Consider the following 21,819-nt stretch of genomic DNA (forward strand, 5'->3'; position numbering starts at 1 on the left):
CATGAAATCCAGCAAATACAAGGGAAGTGTCACATTTGGGTGGTAGTACTGATCAGTTACCACTTGCGCGCGCTCGCGATTGGCCAAAAGTTTGCGCGCACAATTTAGCTTTCCATACTTTCATTATACAGTACGCTTAACAATACAAATCGAAAAGGAAAAATCTGAAAATGCAAAACCAGCCGTCGACCGTTCTGACACCGTACACGGCCACTGCGTTCCAATTTCCACTTTTTTCTCAGTCCGACAAGAAATCCATCAGCATCAACGCAGATTTTTGCAATCTTCCAATGTAGAATATTCGTCGGAATAATTTTTGGTGAGTTAATGGCCTTATCCTAAAATAAATCACCTCTCTTCTCGTGATCGTGTTGTGACTTGTGACTGTGAGTGTGTGAGTTGTGACTGTGACTGACATGACTGAGTGAGTGATTTATTAATATTGTTCATTGACATTGTCATTGAATGAGTACTGAGTGGGTGTGAGTGTGTTTTTTAGTGCTCTGGTGAATACAAAAATTCCCCCCAAGTTACTAATGAAATGAAAAATAAATTGAAACTGTATGGAAATTAGTATTTTTGGTCCCAAAAGTGATATTTAAAATGAGTTTTTAAATTGTGTCTGGCAATTCCCCACAGGCAGGATGTTACCGTTATATCATAACCTTGTTCATTGAATGAGTGGATGGTACCACTCATCCTACGAACGAGGTGAAAATTTCATCAAAATCGGATGTAAAATAAAAAAGTTATGGCATTTTAAAGTTTTGCTTATTTTCAACAAGGCAGTATACAGCCACACGCGTGTGTCTTTACCATCCAGCCACACGCGTGTGGTTATATCCAGAACACATATCTGTGGATACCGCCACACGTGTGTGTGTGTCACTGGGGTAAGGGGTATCTAAAATTCTCCTCTCAAAATCTACAAATATCTTCCACATCCTAATCAATATTCAGGAATCCATTCAAGAATCTAGTGTAGGATGTCATTATCTGTCACATAATTGCTATTTGGAGAGAATTTCTGCATGAAAAGGAACTTTGAGGATCAATATTGGAATCAAGGATTGAAGGCATGATTTATGGTATATGTAGTACAGTCCCATGTACTGCTTTTGAGTGTCTGATGATCAACTCATAACAGAGTTTTAGCTGACACACTGCTGGCTTGGAAGGACTTCAGCCTATCTATGAGATGAAGCACAAGTCATTGTTCATCTAGAGAAAAACCAGATCGAGATACCAGGTTTTTATGTGCCAATTTTTCTGTAGCTTTCAGGGCATTTTGATGTGAGAAACAAAGCCCTTCTGTACTTGTTGAAAATAGCTGCTGAGTGACATTTATCATAACTTCATTCATGTATTGATTGCTATTGGTGGCTGAAAACTGAAGGCTACATCTACATGTTATTCTGTTTAGTCTTCTGTATTGGACTCTTGCCCTTCTCTTGCCCATCATATTGATGATCACAATTTCATATCTACGATGCATGAAGCATTATTAGCGGGTTTGTCAGTATGTTAATGCTTTATGGCTTGTGGTAAATAATTAAATTAAATTTCTCGATACGAGAACAAGCCTACTGTTCAACCAGCTATTTTTGACTTTGTAATAATAATCTGATATTGGTCATGCCCAGGAAGCCCAAATTTCCATGTGGCCTATGTCACAAGGCAGTGACTTGGAAGTCAAAGGGTGTACAATGTGAAGGACCATGTGAACTGTGGTTCCACTCTGAGTGTAGAGGACTTAACTCCACGGAGTACAATACTTTTGGAAACAGCTCAGTGGTCTGGATATGTAATCATTGCGGTATCCACAACATAAGCAGATCCAACCTCTCTGTCTCAGGACTGGCTGATATCAGTGAAGAAAATGCCTACAGCTCCCTGGATCATGATGGTATTGAATCGTCTACCTCTTTATCACTGGACGAAAGCTTTGACTTGCCACGTCGTGCCTCATCTCCAACCAGACCCAATATGGCACCACTTCGAAAGGCTACAAAAGAAAAGGGACGCCAGCTACGAATACTTAATGTCAACTGTCAAAGCCTTCGGGCCAAGAAACTGTCATTTCAAGTCTTCATCGCAAAACATGACCCAGATGTCATCCTAGGTACAGAGTCGTGGCTTTCAAATAACATTCTAAATAATGAAATTTTCCAAACTGAAATATATGACATCTATCGGAGGGACAGACCAGGCGATGCCCATGGAGGTGTTTTTATCGCAGCCAAGAAAGATTTGATTTCTAGCAGAGTCGAAGAACTGGAGACAAACTGCGAGATTGTATGGTGCAAGCTTGAGATGGCTGGATCCAGGACGCTTCATATTGCATCATACTACAAACCACACGAAGGTGATGAAACCAGCCTGCTTGCGCTTGAACAATCACTGTCAAGATTGAATTCAAGTCAGCTTGTTGTCATCGGGGGCGACTTTAACCTTCCAGGCTGGGACTGGACAAGCCAGACAGTGAAAGCGTGCAGCCATCCTGCTCTTCATCATAAGTTTGGGGAAATGTTGGATGATCATGGCCTTACCCAACTCGTAGAAGAACCTACAAGACGGCATCACACTCTGGACTTGTTCCTCACCAACAATCCCACCCTTGCCTTCAACGTGTGTGTTCTTCCTGGCATATCGGATCATGACTGTCCTCTGCTCACCTTTGACATGAAACCATCAAGAAGACATCAAATGCCTAGAAAGGTTCCAGTCTACAGCAAAGCAGACTGGGAAGGGTTCAAGGACAGCATGTCAAAAGTAGCTGATGAAATATCATCCAAGCTCGAGGGAGCCTCCACTAGTGAATTGTGGGACATATTTCAAGCAGGAATCAAGAATGGTATAGAGGCACACATTCCTCATGCAATGTTGAAGCCCAGAGCCAACCTACCTTGGGTGACTGCAAGAATTAGAAAGCTCATCAAGAAAAGGAGTAGGGTTGTCAAGAAATGTAAAAACATCTTGAAATCCAGAGGACTTCTTCCATATAACCTTGAAGAGTATAGTAACAGTCTTAAGAAGATCATCCAGTCAGAGATCAGGAAAGAATACTGGAAATATCTTGAGTCTATCTTTGATGGATCTGATGATGAAGACAATCAATTCATGGCCATGAAACGATTTTGGAGCTTCATTAAGTTCAACCGAAGTGACAGTGGAGGAATTTCCCATCTTAAATCAGCTGGAAAGAAGCTTACTGACCCCACTGATAAGGCCAATGCACTCAACCATCAATTCCAATCAGTATTCACTGAAGAGACTCCAGTGCCTCCTGACTTGCTTCCCCCTTCTTCGCCTTATGAAACCATGCCAGATGTCATCATCACAACGAATGGTATCAAGAAACTGCTTGACAACCTGAAGCCAAGGAAAGCACCCGGTCCTGATGGCATCACTCCTCGAGTACTCAAGGAGCTATCAGGTGTTATCGCACCGTCCCTGAGGGATATCTTCAGGAAGTCCTATAGCACCGGGGAGATACCAGAGGACTGGAGAAATGCCAACGTAGTGCCTGTCTACAAGAAGGGAGATAGAGCGGAACCAAGCAACTACAGACCCATCTCACTAACTTGCATCGCATGTAAGTTGATGGAGCATATCCTTGCAAGTAACATCATGAAGCATGGAAACCACCAGGATATTTTGTACCCTCTTCAGCATGGCTTTAGACAACACAGGTCATGTGAGCTACAATTGTTAGGACTGGTAAGCGATCTGACCAACAACCTTCAAGGTGGAAAGCAGACAGACATCTTAGTGCTGGACTTTAGCAAGGCTTTTGACAAGGTCGGTCACCAGCGCCTTCTCCGGAAACTTGAGTTCTATGGAGTTAGAGGACATAACAACCGCTGGATTGCTAACTTTCTTCATAACAGGAAACAGCAGGTGCTCCTGGATGGTCGTAGTTCATCTCAAGTCGACGTAACTTCAGGCGTGCCACAGGGCTCTGTCCTCGGCCCCTGTCTCTTTCTTTACTACATCAATGACCTGCCTGATCAACTCAAGTCAAGAGTTCGACTGTTTGCTGATGATGCTATCATCTACCTCACAGTTCAGTCAGATGCTGATGCTGACCAGTTACAACAAGACCTCAACAGACTATGTGAGTGGACCAGTAAGTGGATGATGGAATTGAACACCAATAAGTGTGAAGTCATCACAGTCACCAGGAAGCGAAACAGGATTGTACACCAGTATAAACTCAAAGGTGCTATCCTTACTCCTGTAGAAGCAACAAAGTATCTTGGTGTCACTATCACATCAGACCTGAAGTGGAACAGTCACATCAGCAATGTTTGTCAAAAGGCTAACAACACCCTTGCCTTCCTACGAAGAAACCTGCGAGTAAACTCTCCCAAGTTGAAAGCTACAGCATACCAATCACTCGTCAGACCTTTGGTGGAATATGCATCTACTGTCTGGGATCCATCAACCTCCAAGAACATCTACAAGCTTGAAATGATCCAACGCAGAGCAGCTAGATTCACGCTGAATCGATATCACAACACATCAAGTGTGTCATCGATGCTGCAGGAGCTAGGATGGACATCCCTTCAACAACGACGGGAAATCTCTCGCCTTGTGATGTTCTACAAGATCCACAACGAGCTTGTCCCATTCAACTCTGATGCATACATCACCAAATGTACCAGATCAACAAGAGCTGTTCACACTCAAGGATATCTGATGCCTCAATCAAGGACCCAACAACATCAATGCTCTTTCTTCCCCAGAACCATCAAGATGTGGAACACTCTCCCAGTAAATGTTGTGACAGCACCATCAACCGAAGCCTTTCGTCTGCAACTGACGAAAGGCAACAACAGCTAGATCAATACCTGTTTTTACTTGCACCATGTATATATTTGGCACATGCACTTTATCCTTGTGACACACACCTCACCAAGTTCTGCAAGAATCTTCAGGATTGAAGGAAGCAGACTACACAGAAGAAGAAGAAGAAGAACACACCGCCAGTAATAACAGTAAAACACGTATGTCTGACCGTCTATTGACTCTATATCACGATCAAAATAACCTCATTTCTTCATTAAATTCTTACATTCTAAACCCCTTTGATATCCTTAGATCGTTTCAATTTCATTCTCATCGTCTTCTCTCCTTGCTTTTCTTGTCTTGTTACAAACGGTCGTCTGTTTAACAGCAAATTCTCTTTTTTTACTTGTGCCGATTCTGGCTTCCTTCGCGGTGGCAGACCCATAAGGCCATACAGCGTTAGCGCAGCGCAGTAGTAGACATACACAGTTTGGGTTTCGTACGTACGCGCACATAGCCTAGATTCAGTAGAGAATCAACACAAGTAGAAAAAGTGTGGAAATTTGCTATTTAACAGGCGGCCTTTTGTAACAAGACAAGAAAAGCAAGGAAAGAAGACGGTGAGAATGAAATTGAAACGATTTAAAGAAATCAAAGGGGTTTAGAATGTAAGAATTTAATGAAGAAATGAGGTTATTTTGATCGTGATATAGACGGTCAGACCTACATACCGCGGTACGTGTTTTACTGTTATTACTGGCGGCGTGTGGCGGTATCCACAGATAGGTGTTCTGGATATAACCACACGCGTGTGGCTGTATCCAATGCCTTTCACCAAAATAGTTCAGCATTGGCAATTCCCCACAGGCAGGATGTTACCGTTATATCATAACCTTGTTCATTGAATGAGTGGATGGTACCACTCATCCTACGAACGAGGTGAAAATTTCATCAAAATCGGATGTAAAATAAAAAAGTTATGGCATTTTAAAGTTTTGCTTATTTTCAACAAAATAGTTATATGAACGAGCCAGTTACATCCAAATGAGAGAGTTGATGACATCACTCACTATTTCTTTTGTTTTTTATTATATGAAATATGAAATATTTGTATTTTCTCATCATTGTCATGTGAAATGAAGTTTCATTCCTCCCTGAACACCTGAAATTCCATCATTTTTAACATTTTGTGCTTCAGGCAGTGAGGTCTTAATCATCGAATTCGTAAAAATTGAAATATTGTATAATTCAAACAATTTTCAACAAAATAGTTATATGAACGAGCCAGTTACATCCAAATGAGAGAGTTGATGACATCACTCACTATTTCTTTTGTTTTTTATTATATGAAATATGAAATATTTGTATTTTCTCATCATTGTCATGTGAAATGAAGTTTCATTCCTCCCTGAACACCTGAAATTCCATCATTTTTAACATTTTGTGCTTCAGGCAGTGAGGTCTTAATCATCGAATTCGTAAAAATTGAAATATTGTATAATTCAAACAATAAAAAACAAAAGAAATAGTGAGTGACTGATTTCATCGAATCTCTCATTTGGATGTAACTGGCTCGTTCATATAACTATTTTGTTGAAAATAAGTGAAACTTTGAAATGTCATAACTTTCTTATTTTACATCCGATTTTGATGAAATTTTCAGCATTGTGCTTGTCTGATTTTTTAAATCAACATTTTTCTGAGGTGGACTTGACCTTTAAGTTTAACTCAACCTAGGCTCATATAATTTGGTTTGTATGATACTAGCATGGATCTCGGGAAGCTTATTGATTGGGAGGTCAAAAGGTCAAGGTCACTGTGACCTATTTTCGTTGTACTCTTCTGCCATCCTTATGAACGCAATAACTTAAGTTGAACTTAACCTAGGCTCATATAATTTGGTGTGTATGATACGAGCATGGATCCCAGCAAGCCTATCGATTTAGAGGTCAAAAAGTCAACGGTCAAGATCAGAGTGACATGTTTTCATCTTATCCTTCTGAACTCCTAGTTAATGCAATAACTTTAGTTGAACTTAATTAGGCTCATGTAGTTTGGTGTGTGTAATACTAGCATAGATCCTAGCAATTCTCTTGATTTTGAGGTCAGGAGGTCAAAGGTGAAGTCGCCATCTTCCACTTTTCTTGCTTGACCAATGGCTCCATTTTTTGGCGGTACAGACAAGCGTATTATGTGCTTGTCTTAGCGACACTCTTGTCGTAAGGATTAAAGAAAAAAATATGAGAAAACTAGTTATCCTTATAATTTCTTACTCTTCACCCATATTTCACTCCGTTTCCATCATCCGATTATCCTAAAAATTGGTGATTTTGGGCCAGTATATTTTTCCTCACACGTATTATTCACCGCTGATTTCAAAACATCGCGTACGATCGGCGCATATATATTCCAGTAATTCCCCGCACGTATCATTCACGGCTCAAAAAAGAAAATAGAATAGATCTTCTTTATTTTCTGTATATTGACCTGTTTGGATGCTAGAAGACCCCTCGGCCGATTTCAAAATATTGCATGCGCAGGTCGCAGGTCAAACAACATGAATATTTATATTGTATTGGATGGCGCGGGATGGAATGCCAGAATTATTCAATTCTGAGCCATCTTTTTCATATTATTTTTGCAATGAATATCCCTTTTTTCCCCAACTTTGCCACTCCGAGTATCCAAACAAAGTCACCGACTTGATGTTCGGGTAGGTGGAGCAGAAGTGGAGTGGAGCCTGCAGGAACATCACTTGAGGTAATGGGAGAGGAAAGAAGTCGCCACGCTGACGAAATGAACGGCAGTGAACTGAGTGGTGACTTAAACCAGGAGAATGCATGCCTAGTTAATTTCATTCAGTGCATTGTGTGGTCAAGTTCAAACGATGCAGCGTGATTCGGATCGACCGATCATGGCAATCCCTAACCCAGGGACAGGGATGGAGCTCTGGCAAAGTGGGCAGGAGCCCAGGGGCAGGGCCAGGACTCGTCCGTACAAGTCAAACATACTCTCCAAAATGGGGTAGAATGTGGTCACAAATAGCACTCCAAATAAAAGGGTGAAAAAATATGCACTTACCTTGATGGTATATGAATGAAAGAAAGTCTGTCCGGACACAAAATCCTGACATCAAGGCACGTATGTACAAACTGGACCTTCAAAAAAAGGAAATCTTAAGTTCTGTCTAGTTCGTACTCCCGCTGTCAAAATTGAAAACAAAATGGCTGATGGATACTGAGACCGAAGGCAACATAGAGGTCTAACTTTTCCTTTTTTGAGGGTCCAGTGCAGTTTGTGCCTCAATGTCAGGATTCTGTGTTCCGATAAAAGTGCCCAAATATTGGACAGTCACACTTAAGCATAATTGGACCAAAACAAAAATACAACCATTGAATCAAATGAAAATCATGTTTATTTCAGTAGTACAAATTTTGAATGTTATTGTCATAAAAAATATAATGGAAAAAATTATGGTAAATGGAAAATAATTTACTAATTACCAGAAACTTGTTTTTTGCCAAAAATTGGACGCAGTTTCTAAATATTGGACACATAAAGTGTTGTGCGCCGCGAACAATTTCGGCGATTTAAATCGCGCTCTAGATCCCAAAATAATTGCTTAATTGTTGATAAAATAATTTATTTTACCTGCTGAAATGCGGATTTTAATTATTTCTATCAATAATTTTGATATAGAAATCAGAAAATGATAATTTACTTACCAAACGGACCTCTTTTGGCTCCAAATATTGGACAGCTTTGCTCAGTTGGAAACGAGCGCTGAGACAAGTGGTCTAGATCTTTAAGATAGCCAAGGTATATTATGAATATAGAGTCTAAATGCCAGTGACAGTGTCAAAAAAATCAAGCATTTTTCCCCCAAAGAACAAGAGAAAATGAGTCAAACATCAATTGGTCATTGGCAACCTTATTTCCCCACAGGTAGAAGTATCAGAGAGCAAGATGCCATAATCTAGACAGGAATAATCGTCGTTTCTGGGGATTTATTCAACAATTACAGACATTTTTTTACTATCACCCCCGTTAACTGAGAACTGTCCAGCCGGGGGGGGGGGGGGGGGGGCTGTCAAATATATTGCTGTACACATGCGTGACCAAAAAAAGGGTTTGAAGGGATGTTTTTTTTCCAGTTTTAAACCATAACTGTTTTGCAGGGGGGGATGCAGTACCCATAAGTTAAGTTTTGTGTAGTTAAGCTTATTGTTAGCTAGTAGACAAAACTTAAGGTAAGGGTCATATTCTGGCGACAACTTGTTTTGAGGGCCAAAATGTGTAAATGAAGCCTGTAAAAAAATTGTTTAAGATCTGTAAAGGCTTTACAGATCTTAAACAATTTTTTTACAGGCTTCAGCGCTTAGAAACGTCGTTCCGATGGATTAAGCGCTATATAAAAGCGGATTATTATTATTAAGAGGTTATTCCGCATACAGAGAAAAACTTGTATAGGGGGTGATTGGAAATAATTTGGTCATGCATGTGTACAGCAATACATTTGACTTTGGTAATATTGAGGGTATTTGTGGGATTGTCATCATAACTAATTTGAAACTTGGACAAAAGAGCAACCATGTATCCCTCAATATCCTGTGCACATTTCAGGTCACATGACCACGATCAAAGGTCATTTAATGTCAATGAACTTTGGCAATGTTGGGGTATTTGTTGAATTGGCATCATAACTTAGAAAGTTTATGGATCTATGTGTAGTTCATGAAACATAGACACAAGGGTTGTATGAATGATTGTTTCACACACATCTTAGGTCACATGATCATGGTCAAAGGTCATTTTGGGTCAATGGACTGAATATTCAATTATTATATGAATGTTTTCTTTTGTGAGTAATTTTTCATGAACGGTTTTCAAAGTCAGCACTGCTGTGTATCGAATTGTGTAATGCAGGCGAGACTGCCAGAGGCCTTCCACTTGTTATTTTTTTAAAAGCTTTCTCACAGGTTCTGTCTCCATCTTATCCTAGGTACAGAGATATCTCGGTGCATTCAGTTTGCAAACGTGTAAAGTGAAATCACCATGCCTCTGCCAAAGAAAGATGAATATTCAGATGTCCAGGTTTACTTCACAGCCAATGAATGGGCAGATATCAGCGATTACGAACGGATTTGTATCCAGAATGTCAAGGAAAACTATGAGATGATGGTAAAAGTTGGTAGGTGCAGTAATTTGTCAAAAGAACTTTTTTCCATTCATTGGAAAAAAAAATGAGTCATTGAAATTTGGTTATTAGATTAATTCAAGACCTGGGTCGGTAATCAATTCGATTCTTAGGCCAGAATATTAAGTATTTTACTCAGCATTTTTGCTCGAGTAAAATACTTAACCATCTTTGGTATTCAACTGTAATTTTGCCTACCAGACTTAACCCTAAATCTCCCGGGGTATTTTGATTCTTGTCATTCCCGGAGGGGGGGGCATTATGGCCCCCCCTTAAGATCTCGGCCGCGGATTGCACGATCACAACAAAAATTTGCATGATGGTAGAGAATAATGTAATCTACGCAGTTGCATTGGTAAATTTCACTGAATTCATATATTTTTATTTTATATGAATTAATTATGCTAATTTATTCATGAAATCATACTTTTTGCTCTGATTCACTTAATAAAGCTCCTAGAATGCTATTTTTTAGTGAAAATATTCTTTATAGCATTCTAACAATTAAAAATGAAAAAAAATCTGATTTCAAGACCGATTTCTTATGTATTTTATTGTTTTTCTAATTTCTTATGTATTTCTTTGTTTTTATTGTTTTTTCGATGGAAATCACTCCAGACTTCATTCTGACCATAAACAAGGCAAAATTAATTAAGTTTAATCAGTAAAAGTAGAAATAATGATACATTTATGAATTTTGGCTAAATACACAATTTGCATTGGATTTGTACATGAAATCACGTTTCTGAGCAATTTTGGGTCTGACATGCACTTACATAATGTTGCGTAATGTCGGAACCACGTGCCCGGGCGTCACAAATTTGGTCTCAAAATTTGCGCGAGTCTTGAAAGTAAAAAGTCAGAGAGCGGCGAGGTCAAAAAATTTTGCGCGGCAGATATATCGCGAAAAAATCTCCCCCCCCCCCGGGAGAATTAGAGTTAAGTCTGGCTTGTGTGCAACATTAGTTATGATACACGCAGTCATGCATACTGCACACACATGGATACAGTCATTGCACTTTTCTTGGCTCAAACTTCATGAAGTCACAATGGTTTGCTTAAATCTGACTTCATAAACTAAAATAGTTAGATGTGATCTGAATATGAGTTTTAAATATTTCTTCGAGCCAAATGAAAGTGTTAAAGGGTAATGAAACCTTTCGAACAAGTTGGCTTGGGTGGAAATAGAAAAATCTAAGAAGAAGAACAAAGAAAGTTTGAGAAAAATTGGACGAATAATGAGAAAGTTATGAGCATTTGAATATTGCAATCACTAATCCTATGGGGATCCTCCTATTGGCAATGCGACAAAGATGTGTGTCACATGTGAACAACTTTCCCTTTGATGGACTATAAAATACCCCCAAAATGTCTCTTTTTGTTCTTTCTTATGGTGATACAAACTCTTTATTCATTATGGAGCGTTGTGGCCCAGTGGATTAGTTTTCGGACTTTGAAACGGTTCGAATCCCAACCATGGCGTAATTTTCTTTCAGCAAGAAACTGATCCACAATGTGCTGCACTCAACCTAGGTGAGGTAAATGGGTACCGGTAGGAAGTAATTCCTTAAAAAGCTGTGTGCGCTATGAACGCCTAGCTTAGCCGGGTAATATAGGAGCGCCTTGAGCACCTAACCTATGTGCATATATACCAATAAATAATTTCAAATAAAACAAGGTGGATATGTGCGCAATATAAATACCCTATATTAATTATTATTAATGTATTCTTTTAAAATCTGTAAATACATGCCCTCCTATAGAAAGAATCCATGATCTTCTGATAGATGTGATAATAGAGGCAGTTTAAGTGAAATATATACTAAAGTAATGGGAAAGTTGTTCACAAGTGACATCACACATCTCTGTCGCATTGCCAATTAGAGGACCTCCATTGCATTAGTGATTGCAATATTCAAATGCTCATAAGCTTTCTTGTTCCAAAGGTTTCATTTTTCTTTAAGTACAATACCTACAAAACTGAACCTACTTTATAAACTAAAATACTTAGATGTGATCTGAACATGATTTTTAAATACTTCTACAAGCCAAGTAAAATTTTTAAGTAGGCATAAAATATCTACAAAATCAATCGTTGCAATAGACCAGTTCGTAGTTACTTCATGGAAATTTTGGTCAAATGACCTTTCATTTCTTTCATCATGATAGGCAGATTTCAAAGCAAGATATTACGTAAGCTTGCCTTACATAGCAGGATGAAGAAATTGAATAGACCAGGTGACTAGAATAGCACACAAATGAACACTTAATGAAGGCATTTGTTGCATTCCTACTTTAAATGCATATCTTAGCATGTTGCACAATGTACTTTGCAAACTGTGAAATACCAGTCGTTCGTGGAAGCATTGTTGTTTTTTGTGGATGTAAATGAAAACGACAATTCAAAAGAATACATGAATAATCAAGACATCAAAGTTGGTGCTTATCTCATTAGCTTTTAAAGCACCATTTCAATTTAGTACGCGTAAATGACCTTCTTCTGATCATGCGTAGAATCTTTTGATCATGCGCAGAAAGGAACTACGAACTGGCTTATTGAATAGATGCCCTGGAACCTCATCATTCCTAGATCTATTTTGAAAGTGAGAAAAATAAGGGCCAACTTGACAGAAACATATATTATCAAACAATGATCCACATGTTGAGTGAGGAATTAATGTTTGTTTCACTTGGCAATAAGGAGAAATGAAATATTTCATACTGTAATAAAAGAAAAAGTGAGTGGATGACATCATCAGTCTCCTCATTTGCATACCAACCAGGATGTGCATATGACTGTTTTGTGAAATTAAGAGAAAGTTTAAAGTATCATAAATTTCTTATTTTGCATCCAATTTTGATGAAATTTTCATTGGTATGCTCATTGGATTCTATTTGTATTCATTTCAACATTTCATTGGGGTGGACTTGTCCTTTAAACTCAGTCTTAACTTACGAACAGCTCTATGACAGATTAGACAGAACCCCCTGCTTGTAGAGTTTTGCTAGCAGAGTTTTGCTAGCATTTCATGGGAATTTTGTTTGAATAATGTCAGTTAACTCTTCATGCATTACGTTCGCATTATTGCACATCCGTAGGCGTGTTTTGTTCGCATTTTTGCACAACCACACATTTCCCATAGACGTCCTCTGTCCCTTTGTTTTTGGAACAATTGCATGCCACGGAGCGTGACTAGCTACAATGTATAGCCTGGCGTTTGTGTATACCGTACATGTGTAGCGATCGACCAATGGCGCGTGACATTAGTTTAGCGTTCGACGGATTATCGCAGTTTACAAATTACAGAATCGTTGAGTTTTCACAAAAAATCAATACATCCTGATCACAGCCAGGAAGTTCATTGAAAAAGGAGGGGAGAAAATCAATAAAAACCATTCTCACAAACAATACCACGGCCAGGTTTATTGTTAGGAGTCTGTGACTCATGGCACAAATTTTGTTGGAAGTATTAGGAGAAAGCATTTAGAAAATGTAAATTACTATACATTTTTCCATAATTTATCCAATAAATTTATATACGATAAGAAAGCCCAGGAAACACTCTACAGGTTTGCTACCCAACATTTTCTTTCTAAATGATCAGATAAAAAGTTACTGCACCCTGAATAACAGTGTATTATACTGCGTAGAGGGGATCACGCTAAAATAATGCAACACACAGGGGGTTTACAGGTGAACGCATGAAGAGTTTATTTGTTTTTTGTCAATATTGGTGTTTCATACCAACATTGAAAAGGCAATTTTTGCTTTTAATACACAGGGGTAAAGGTCAACCCACCAATGTTCATGCAGCGTCAGCAAGGAATTCATAAAGAGATAAATGAGGAAAGTGAGGATAAGGGGACAGAGACAAGAGGTTTGTGAATGTACCATGTTTCTACATGAAACCTAACAATATAAAATCAACAGAATGTTACACTGAAATTGTGATTTGCTGTATCGACAGATAATGATTTGGGGGCAATTTATGCAAAGGTAAATTTTTTTTTGTGTCCTTTCAAAAAATGAAAAGAATATCACCTTCTTTGTGAAAGTTACACACTAAATTTTGATGTGATTTTTAATTGTCTTGTCTTTCAGGTATAAAGGCCTAAGGAGTCATGTGTTGTATGATGTATTACAAATATTCACAATTGTCTAGAGTCAGAAATTTTTTTTGCTGATTGATTGGAATTGAGGATGATGATTCCGGAAGATTATTGTATGTAACAAAAATTGAAGTTGAGTGACTATGTAAATTACATCAGCAATGGCTGTGGCTTTTGATTAATATACAATAACCTGTGTATCATTTGTTTTATAGAATTCTTTTCTGGAGAAAAATCAATATTTACGGCCATTCGTAAGTAATTGGCAACGCATGGCTAGCTATGCATCCAGTAAATTTGCTGTGCATAAGTAATTACCGGATGCATGGCTAGCCATGCGTCAGTGATTACTGGATGCATGGTAATCATTCTATATCTATATATATTTGCAGGTAGATAGTAATCCATCTCTTTTCTTCTCTAGGGTCTTCTGACGTTCATAATCAACAGGGATATACATGTCATACAGAGAAGAATGAGTTACATAAAGAGAATTTGAATACAGTAAGTACGAGTATGCAAGAAAATATTTGCATGTCTCTGAGCTTATTAGGACACATTAGTACATTCTTAACTGCCAATGATTACAACATAATAGATTTTTAAATCCAGGTGGTTGTTTCATAAAGCTGTCCGTAAGTTAAGAGCGACTTTAAGAATGACTGGTGATCCTTTGTTGTGGTAAATGTTATTGGCGATGATTTAGCATGTAGGAAGGGTTCACCGTCTTTCTTGAAGTCGCTCTTAACGTACGAACAGTTTTATGAAACGATGTCCTGAGCTAAGTTCTGGCATATACTTATATAATCCTATATTTCTATAATATTTTCTTCTTAGCATGTTTTTTGTTGCATGATCTGACATGTCAAAATGTTTGGTTTTATTTTTGGAATGTTTAGTAAGTTGATTTTTTTTATTCTTTGTTTTTATTTACATTTAGTTCACTATAAAAGTAGAGGCCGAGTATGATGATGATGGCAATCTGCTAGGTGTGGCTAATCAAAATGCAGAAGGGAAAATTACTGATCTGGAATGGAAGAACTATGATCAAATTACCCTGACAAAAGCCAATCCATTATCATCAGGTGATCAGAGGACCAAGTCAGGTGATCTCGTCTCTCCGTCATGTGAGCAGAAGACAGAAATATGTGAGGCTAATCACAATGCAGAAGGGAAAATTACTGATCTTGAATGGAAGAACTATGATCAAATTACCCAGACACAAACCAATCCAATATCATCAGGTGATCAGAGGACCAAGTCAGGTGATCTCGTCTCTCCGTCATGTGAGCAGAAGACAGAAATATGTGAGGCTAATCACAATGCAGAATGGGAAATTTCTGATCTGGAATGTAAGAACTATGATGAATTTACTCAGAGACAAACCAATCCAATATTATCAGGTGATCATAGGACCATGTCAGGTGATCAGATCATTCTGTCATGTGATCAGAAGGCAGAAGAAGCTTCAGGAGGCAGCCAGACTCCAACCCAATTCACATCCATATATGAAAAGGGTAAGCGTGTGTGGCCCTACATGTAAAATCTTAAACCATACCCTGAAAAATTAAATTTGCTTATGACTAAAGGGGCGCTTGATGTTATAGTCCATCTCCTAATTTGGCTCTTGAAAACTAGAATGCAACAGGAATATGTTGGGATTTTCATGGCGATGCTGTACAAATTGTTGATAAAATGTGCAAATTCCATTGGAAACGAGTACAGTAGCAAAGCAAAAAACAGATGTGCTCACTTAATATGCAAATACATGGTAAGCCAAACCATCATTGACTTTGCAGATGGAACAGCAATATGTTTTGACTGAAACCGCGCATTGAATTCACGGTCAGGGTTGTTGTTTTTCCTATGTCTTTCTTGTACAAAGAAAATATAAACGGCTCAAACCAAAATCATAAGTATGTAGCTCTTTTGCGATATTTTCCCTGATTCTTGGTTTTATGTATAAATGAAGTTACAAATGTCAAGCAATTGTTTTGATCTTTCCAATCATATATTTTTCTTTCAAGGATTAAGTTGTAAGGCTGGGGAACAAAGTGTGGAAATTATAGTAAACTTTGAGACTGATTTACTCTAAAATGGGTTTCGACTGTCATGTGTGATACTATGGTTCGGACAACTACAGCTTTGGCAAATGTTTTATTTTAATATGTTGCGAAATGTGGAATGTTATAGATCTGAGGAGCAATTCCATGAACGTTTTCGTCCGACAAGTTCTCACATCTGACAGCTTTCCTTGATTATGATTGGCAAAGAGGCGCTGTTACCATAGTAACTGTCAGATAAAACAGTACTTGTAGGATAAAATATCTGACAAATCCTTTCATGTAATGCTCCCATGTTCCAAGGATACATGTACCTTGTGTGTGTTATTCTTGCCCTTTGTAACATACCTAGTCCTTTCAGCACAATAATATAGCAGGATGAAAACCTAGCATATATACTTGATAAAACTTTGGACACAACTGAGATAACGTAAATTGGGGCACACTGTAATCTTCCTCCTTAAAGGGGAAGTTCACCCTGAAGAAAACTTTGTTGTAAAAATAGCAGAAAAATTAGTAAAAAATATTGGTGAAGTTTTCAGGAAAATCCGTTAAAAAGTAAGAAAGTTATTAGAGTTCAAAGTTTTGGATTTGTGACGTCATAGACGAGCAGCTGCCACATTTGTTATGTAATATAAAATGCATGAATTTCAAATTTTGTATGGTTCCTGATGACTTAATTTTGTTTTCTATTCATGATCGGGTGTGAAATGATTTGTCTATTGATATACAAAAGGTAGAGTGAAAAACATTTTCAATTTTCTGAGAAAATGACATTTATTTGATTTTTTACCATTCGCTATGTAGGAATGCTGCTCGCATATGACGTCACAAATCAAATAATTGAAATTCTAATAACTTTTTAATTATTTGATGAATTTTTCTCAAACCTTCGGCAATATTTTTTATTATTTTTTCTGCTATTTTTACAATAAACTTTTTGTCAGGGTGAACTTCCCCTTTAAGAGGGGGAGAGAGCTAGAGAGAAAAAGCACAGCTAGCTCCTCATGTGTCCAGCGCTATGCAACTTGCAGGGCTAGTTTTCAGTTAAAATTTTTTGCATCGCAATTTTTGCGTAATTTTGCGTTGTTCAGACTTTCATTTTGGTATTCGTGACTTTTGGACAAGGAATTATTTTTAAACAAGTATAATTTCCTATCTTTTCCTATCCTTTTTGGGCAAAACCCCAGGAAGAGTTTAAACTCGGATGTAAGAAAATGAGGAGTACGGCTGAAGGAAATAATCTCTCATGGGAAGCTGCAAGGTGCTGACCACTTATTAAATGGGGAAAACGAAATCAAGGTTCATGGTTCAAGGTTCAAGGTTTTTATTCATATCAAGCATACCACACTTTCAACAGTGTCAACAATAATATTATACAAAACAAACAATAATAACATACAATACAAATTATTATAGGTAAGCATAAATAAATGTCGTGAAATATGAAAAGTATATTTAATATATAAAAAAAAGTACTAAAATGCATTCTTGTAAATTGTTGTGATATAATGACAGTGAAAGAAAATGTGAGGTGAAGATATGGGGAGCCAAAAGTAGAAGCAGAGCTTGTTGGTTGAAGGCTCCAAGGAATATGCAGTGAGAGTCCCGTAAAAATATCAATACGACAAGAGGGAAAAATAAAAGGGCAAACAAAAAGTAAACAAAAAATAGGGATACACAAATACATATATGATGAGTAGGAAGAAATAAGAGTAGAAAGCAACAAATTGAATTGAATTCGAGCCTGTAGAAAAATGGAAATAAACACTGCTAAGAGTGGGAAATGGAAAATTTATGGCATAAGGCAGCAATAAGATGAATGGACATCTTCAAGGATTAAGACAACCCACGCGCAACGACGATAGAGGAGCAATGAAAGAATAAGACATAAAAAAAATCAATTTGGTATAAACCTGTAAAGCAAATGGAATGAGGCTATAACTAATTAAAAAGGTACACAACTGAGTTCGTGCTAAGTATAGTCCTTGAGAAGATGGTGTTTCAGCTTTCGTCGAAAGACATATATTGAGGGTGAATGTAAAAGATCATCATGGAGGGCATTCCAAAATTTAGGGCCTGTAAAAGTGATATTCCTTTTGGCAAATGAAGTTCTTACACGAGGAAGATGAAATAGGGGTTGCCTGAGATACATAGGTTACCGTGTTTTGGAGGTGAGTTTTAGTTCAATGATAGATTAACGTAATAGGGCACCTGTCTCCTCAATGAATCATTAAAATTATTGATGCATATGTATTGTTTTTTCTTAATAGATTCTGGAATCTACAGATGTGAGTATTGTGGATCAGTCTATGCTATTCCTCTCATCTTATCAAGGCATCTCAAGTACAAACATGGGCTTAATGGTGTTGTCTTGCCCTCGTATGCATCAAAGGAACGTATTCTACAGTTTGTTGAAGGAGAAATAAAAAAATCCATGTGTGAAATTAATGATTTTATGCATGGTGAAAAGAGAACTTTGAAAACAGGAAATAAGGAAACTATGATACTTGAAAAGAAACCTTATGTATGTTACCAGTGTGGTAAGGCATTTATTACTGCATATCATCTCACAAGACATAAACGAATCCATACAGGTGAGAAGCCCTTTGTATGTGATCAGTGTGGTAAGGCTTTTAGTCAAATACGAGATCTTACTAGACATAACCGAATCCATACTGGTGAGAAGCCCTTTGAGTGTGATCAGTGTGGTAAGGCATTCAGTGTTAGAAATACATTGATAATACACAAACGAATCCATACAGGTGAAAAGCCCTATGTGTGTGATCAATGTGGTAAGGCGTTAAGGCATAAAGGTAGCCTCACAATCCATAAACGAGTCCATACTGGTGAGAAGCCCTTTGAGTGTGATCAGTGTGGTAAAGCATTTAAGCTTAAATCTTATCTTGAAACACATGAACGCATCCACACAGGTGAGAAGCCCTATGTATGTGATCAATGTGGTAAGGCTTTTAGTCAAATACAAGATCTCACCAGACATAAACGAATCCATACAGGTGATAAGCCCTATGAGTGTGATCAGTGTGGTAAGGCATTTAGTGAAAAATATTATCTTACAACACATAAACGCATCCATACAGGTGAGAAGCCCTATGTATGTGATCAATGTGGTGTCGCATTTAAGCAATCTCATGATCTCACAAATCATAAACGCATCCATACAGGTGAGAAACCCTTTCTATGTATCCAATGTGGTAAGGTGTTTAGTCGAAAAGGTAGCCTCACAAGACATAAACGAGTCCATACTGGTGAGAAGCCCTATGAGTGTTATCAATGTGGTAAGGTGTTTAGTGAGAAAGGTAGCCTCACAAACCATAAACGAGTCCATACTGGTGAGAAGCCCTTTGAGTGTGATCAATGTGGTAAGGCGTTTAATCATAAATATACTCTTACAATACATAAAAGAGTCCATACTGGTGAGAAGCCCTTTGTATGTGATCATTGTGGTAAGGCATTTAATGCAAAAAAAAATCTCATAGTACACAAACGTATCCATACAGGTGAGAAGCCCTATCTCTGTGATCATTGTGGTAAGGCTTTTAAGCATAAATCTTATCTTAAAACACATGAACGCATCCACACAGGTGAGAAGCCCTATGTATGTGATCAATGTGGTAAGGCTTTTAGTCAAATACGAGATCTTACTAGACATAAACGAATCCATACAGGTGAGAAGCCCTTTGAGTGTGATCAGTGTGGTAAGGCATTTAGTGAAAAATATCATCTTACAACACATAAACGCATCCATACAGGGGAGAAGCCCTATGTTTGTGATCAGTGTGGTAGGATGTTTAATCACAAAGGTAGCCTCACAACCCATAAACTAGTCCATGCTCATGAGAAGCCCTTTGAGTGTGATCAGTGTGGTAAGGCATTTAATGAAAAATCCATTCTCACAATACATAAACGCATCCATGCAGGTGAGAAGCCCTATGTATGTGATGAATGTGGTAACGCATTTAATCAATCTAATGATCTCACAAATCATAAACGCATCCATACAGGTGAGAAACCCTTTCGATGTGTTCAATGTGGTAAGGTGTTTAGTCGAAAAAGTAGCCTTAGAAGACATAAACGAGTCCACACTGGTGAAACGCCATATTGCTACGATACTGCAACAAATAACAAACAAGATTTAATTTAAATTTCCCTTTTTTTATTACAGGAAATAAATCATGTACTTAAACAAAATAAAACCAAATAATCTTACATTAATCTCTTGAAGTGTCTGATGTACAATCCAGGGTTATAGTTCACTGTTATAGTCCAATATATATTCCAGGTAGGCTGGGAAGATTCCTTATTGATGATGGCGATGATGAAACTGATGTTGAAGTACGATGAATAATAAGAGTCACTGTAACGAGTTGAAATGTCCGTGAAGACGATGTTGATGATGATTAACAGTCAATTTCAGCAATCCATGGGTTGAAGCGTGTTCATTGAACAGGTTGATGATGTTGATGATCTCGATGAGAACTGATAATTTCTCTCTCAAAATAACTGCAAACAGTTCATTGATGGTGGGCAAATAATTCCACACAATATAGATATTCCAGGTGGAAATAAACTGCTTTTATCTGATCTGGTGAAGTGATCTCATATGATGTGATGTGATCTCCTACTCTCATATGATGTGATGATGATCTTGAAAAATCTGCCAGCCTTATATACTAATTACAAGTATTCTAGATCATTCTCAAATTTCAACTAATCTACAAGCTTCTAGAATTCACTCTTCTGGAAGCTTCTTTATTTCTAAAACATTCTTGAATGACCTCATTGAAATCAACATGTGTAAACAAAATACCTAAGCCTATTCATTTCCACTACCAATACAATTCTATTGTTTGGCTTTTCCCTATTCAACAATAAAACTCCTTGGCCTTTAAATAGGCAAGGCCTGCATAATAAAAAGACATTCTAGAATGTTCTTTACAATTCTTGGCTATCCTTAAAGGGAAATAACTAATAGATGAATGTAATTGCTTTTAAAATTCTTTTACAATTATTCTTATATATAACACTATGTATGTGATATATGTGGGCAGGCATTCAATCAAATACAACAGCTCACTGCACATAAACAAACTCATACAGGTAACAAGCCCTTCAATAGTCAAATCTCACAGTACACAAACGTATCCATACAGGTGAGAAGCGCTATCTATGTGATCAATGTGGTAAGGAATTTTATGAAAAATCCAATCTCACAGTACATAAACAAATCCATACAGGTGAGAAGCCCGGTGTTTGTGATCAATGTGGTAACGCATTTAATCAAGAATCTTGTCTCAAAACACATAAACGCATCCATACAGGTGAAAAGCCCTATGTATGTGATCATTGTGGTTAGGCATAAACAAATCCATCCACGTGAGAAACTGTTTGTTTGCGATCAATGTGAAAGGGCATTTAGTCCATCATATAGTTTCACAATACACAAGTAAGTCCATACAGGTGATTAGCCCTTTGTGGTTTATTAAAAACAAAAAAATTAAAACCCACACTTCATACTTCTCTGCCAAATTTCCATTTCAGGGGATTTCTTTTTCCCCTAAGACTTTTGATCTAGGCCTATGTTGATTCAATGGTTACACTTCGTAATTCCGAAGGTTCGTAATTCCGAAACACGTA

General features: G+C 37.7%; 1 protein-coding gene across 1 annotated transcript; it reads left to right on the plus strand.

Moving 5' to 3' along the window:
- The first annotated feature begins 163 nt into the window (after nt 1–163).
- LOC121417305 (zinc finger protein 271-like) lies at nt 164–20,362 on the plus strand. The gene is made up of 6 exons (XM_041610962.1): nt 164–319; nt 9,794–9,982; nt 13,771–13,866; nt 14,523–14,602; nt 15,039–15,615; nt 18,435–20,362. The coding sequence occupies exons 2-6, from the start codon at nt 9,847–9,849 to the stop codon at nt 20,324–20,326; spliced, it is 2,781 nt and encodes a 926-aa protein (XP_041466896.1). The 5' UTR covers nt 164–319; nt 9,794–9,846; the 3' UTR covers nt 20,327–20,362.
- Nucleotides 20,363–21,819: the final 1,457 nt, after the last annotated feature.

The sequence above is a fragment of the Lytechinus variegatus genome, chromosome 6 (assembly GCF_018143015.1).
Source record: "Lytechinus variegatus isolate NC3 chromosome 6, Lvar_3.0, whole genome shotgun sequence".
In the NCBI taxonomy this organism is placed as follows: domain Eukaryota; kingdom Metazoa; phylum Echinodermata; class Echinoidea; order Temnopleuroida; family Toxopneustidae; genus Lytechinus; species Lytechinus variegatus.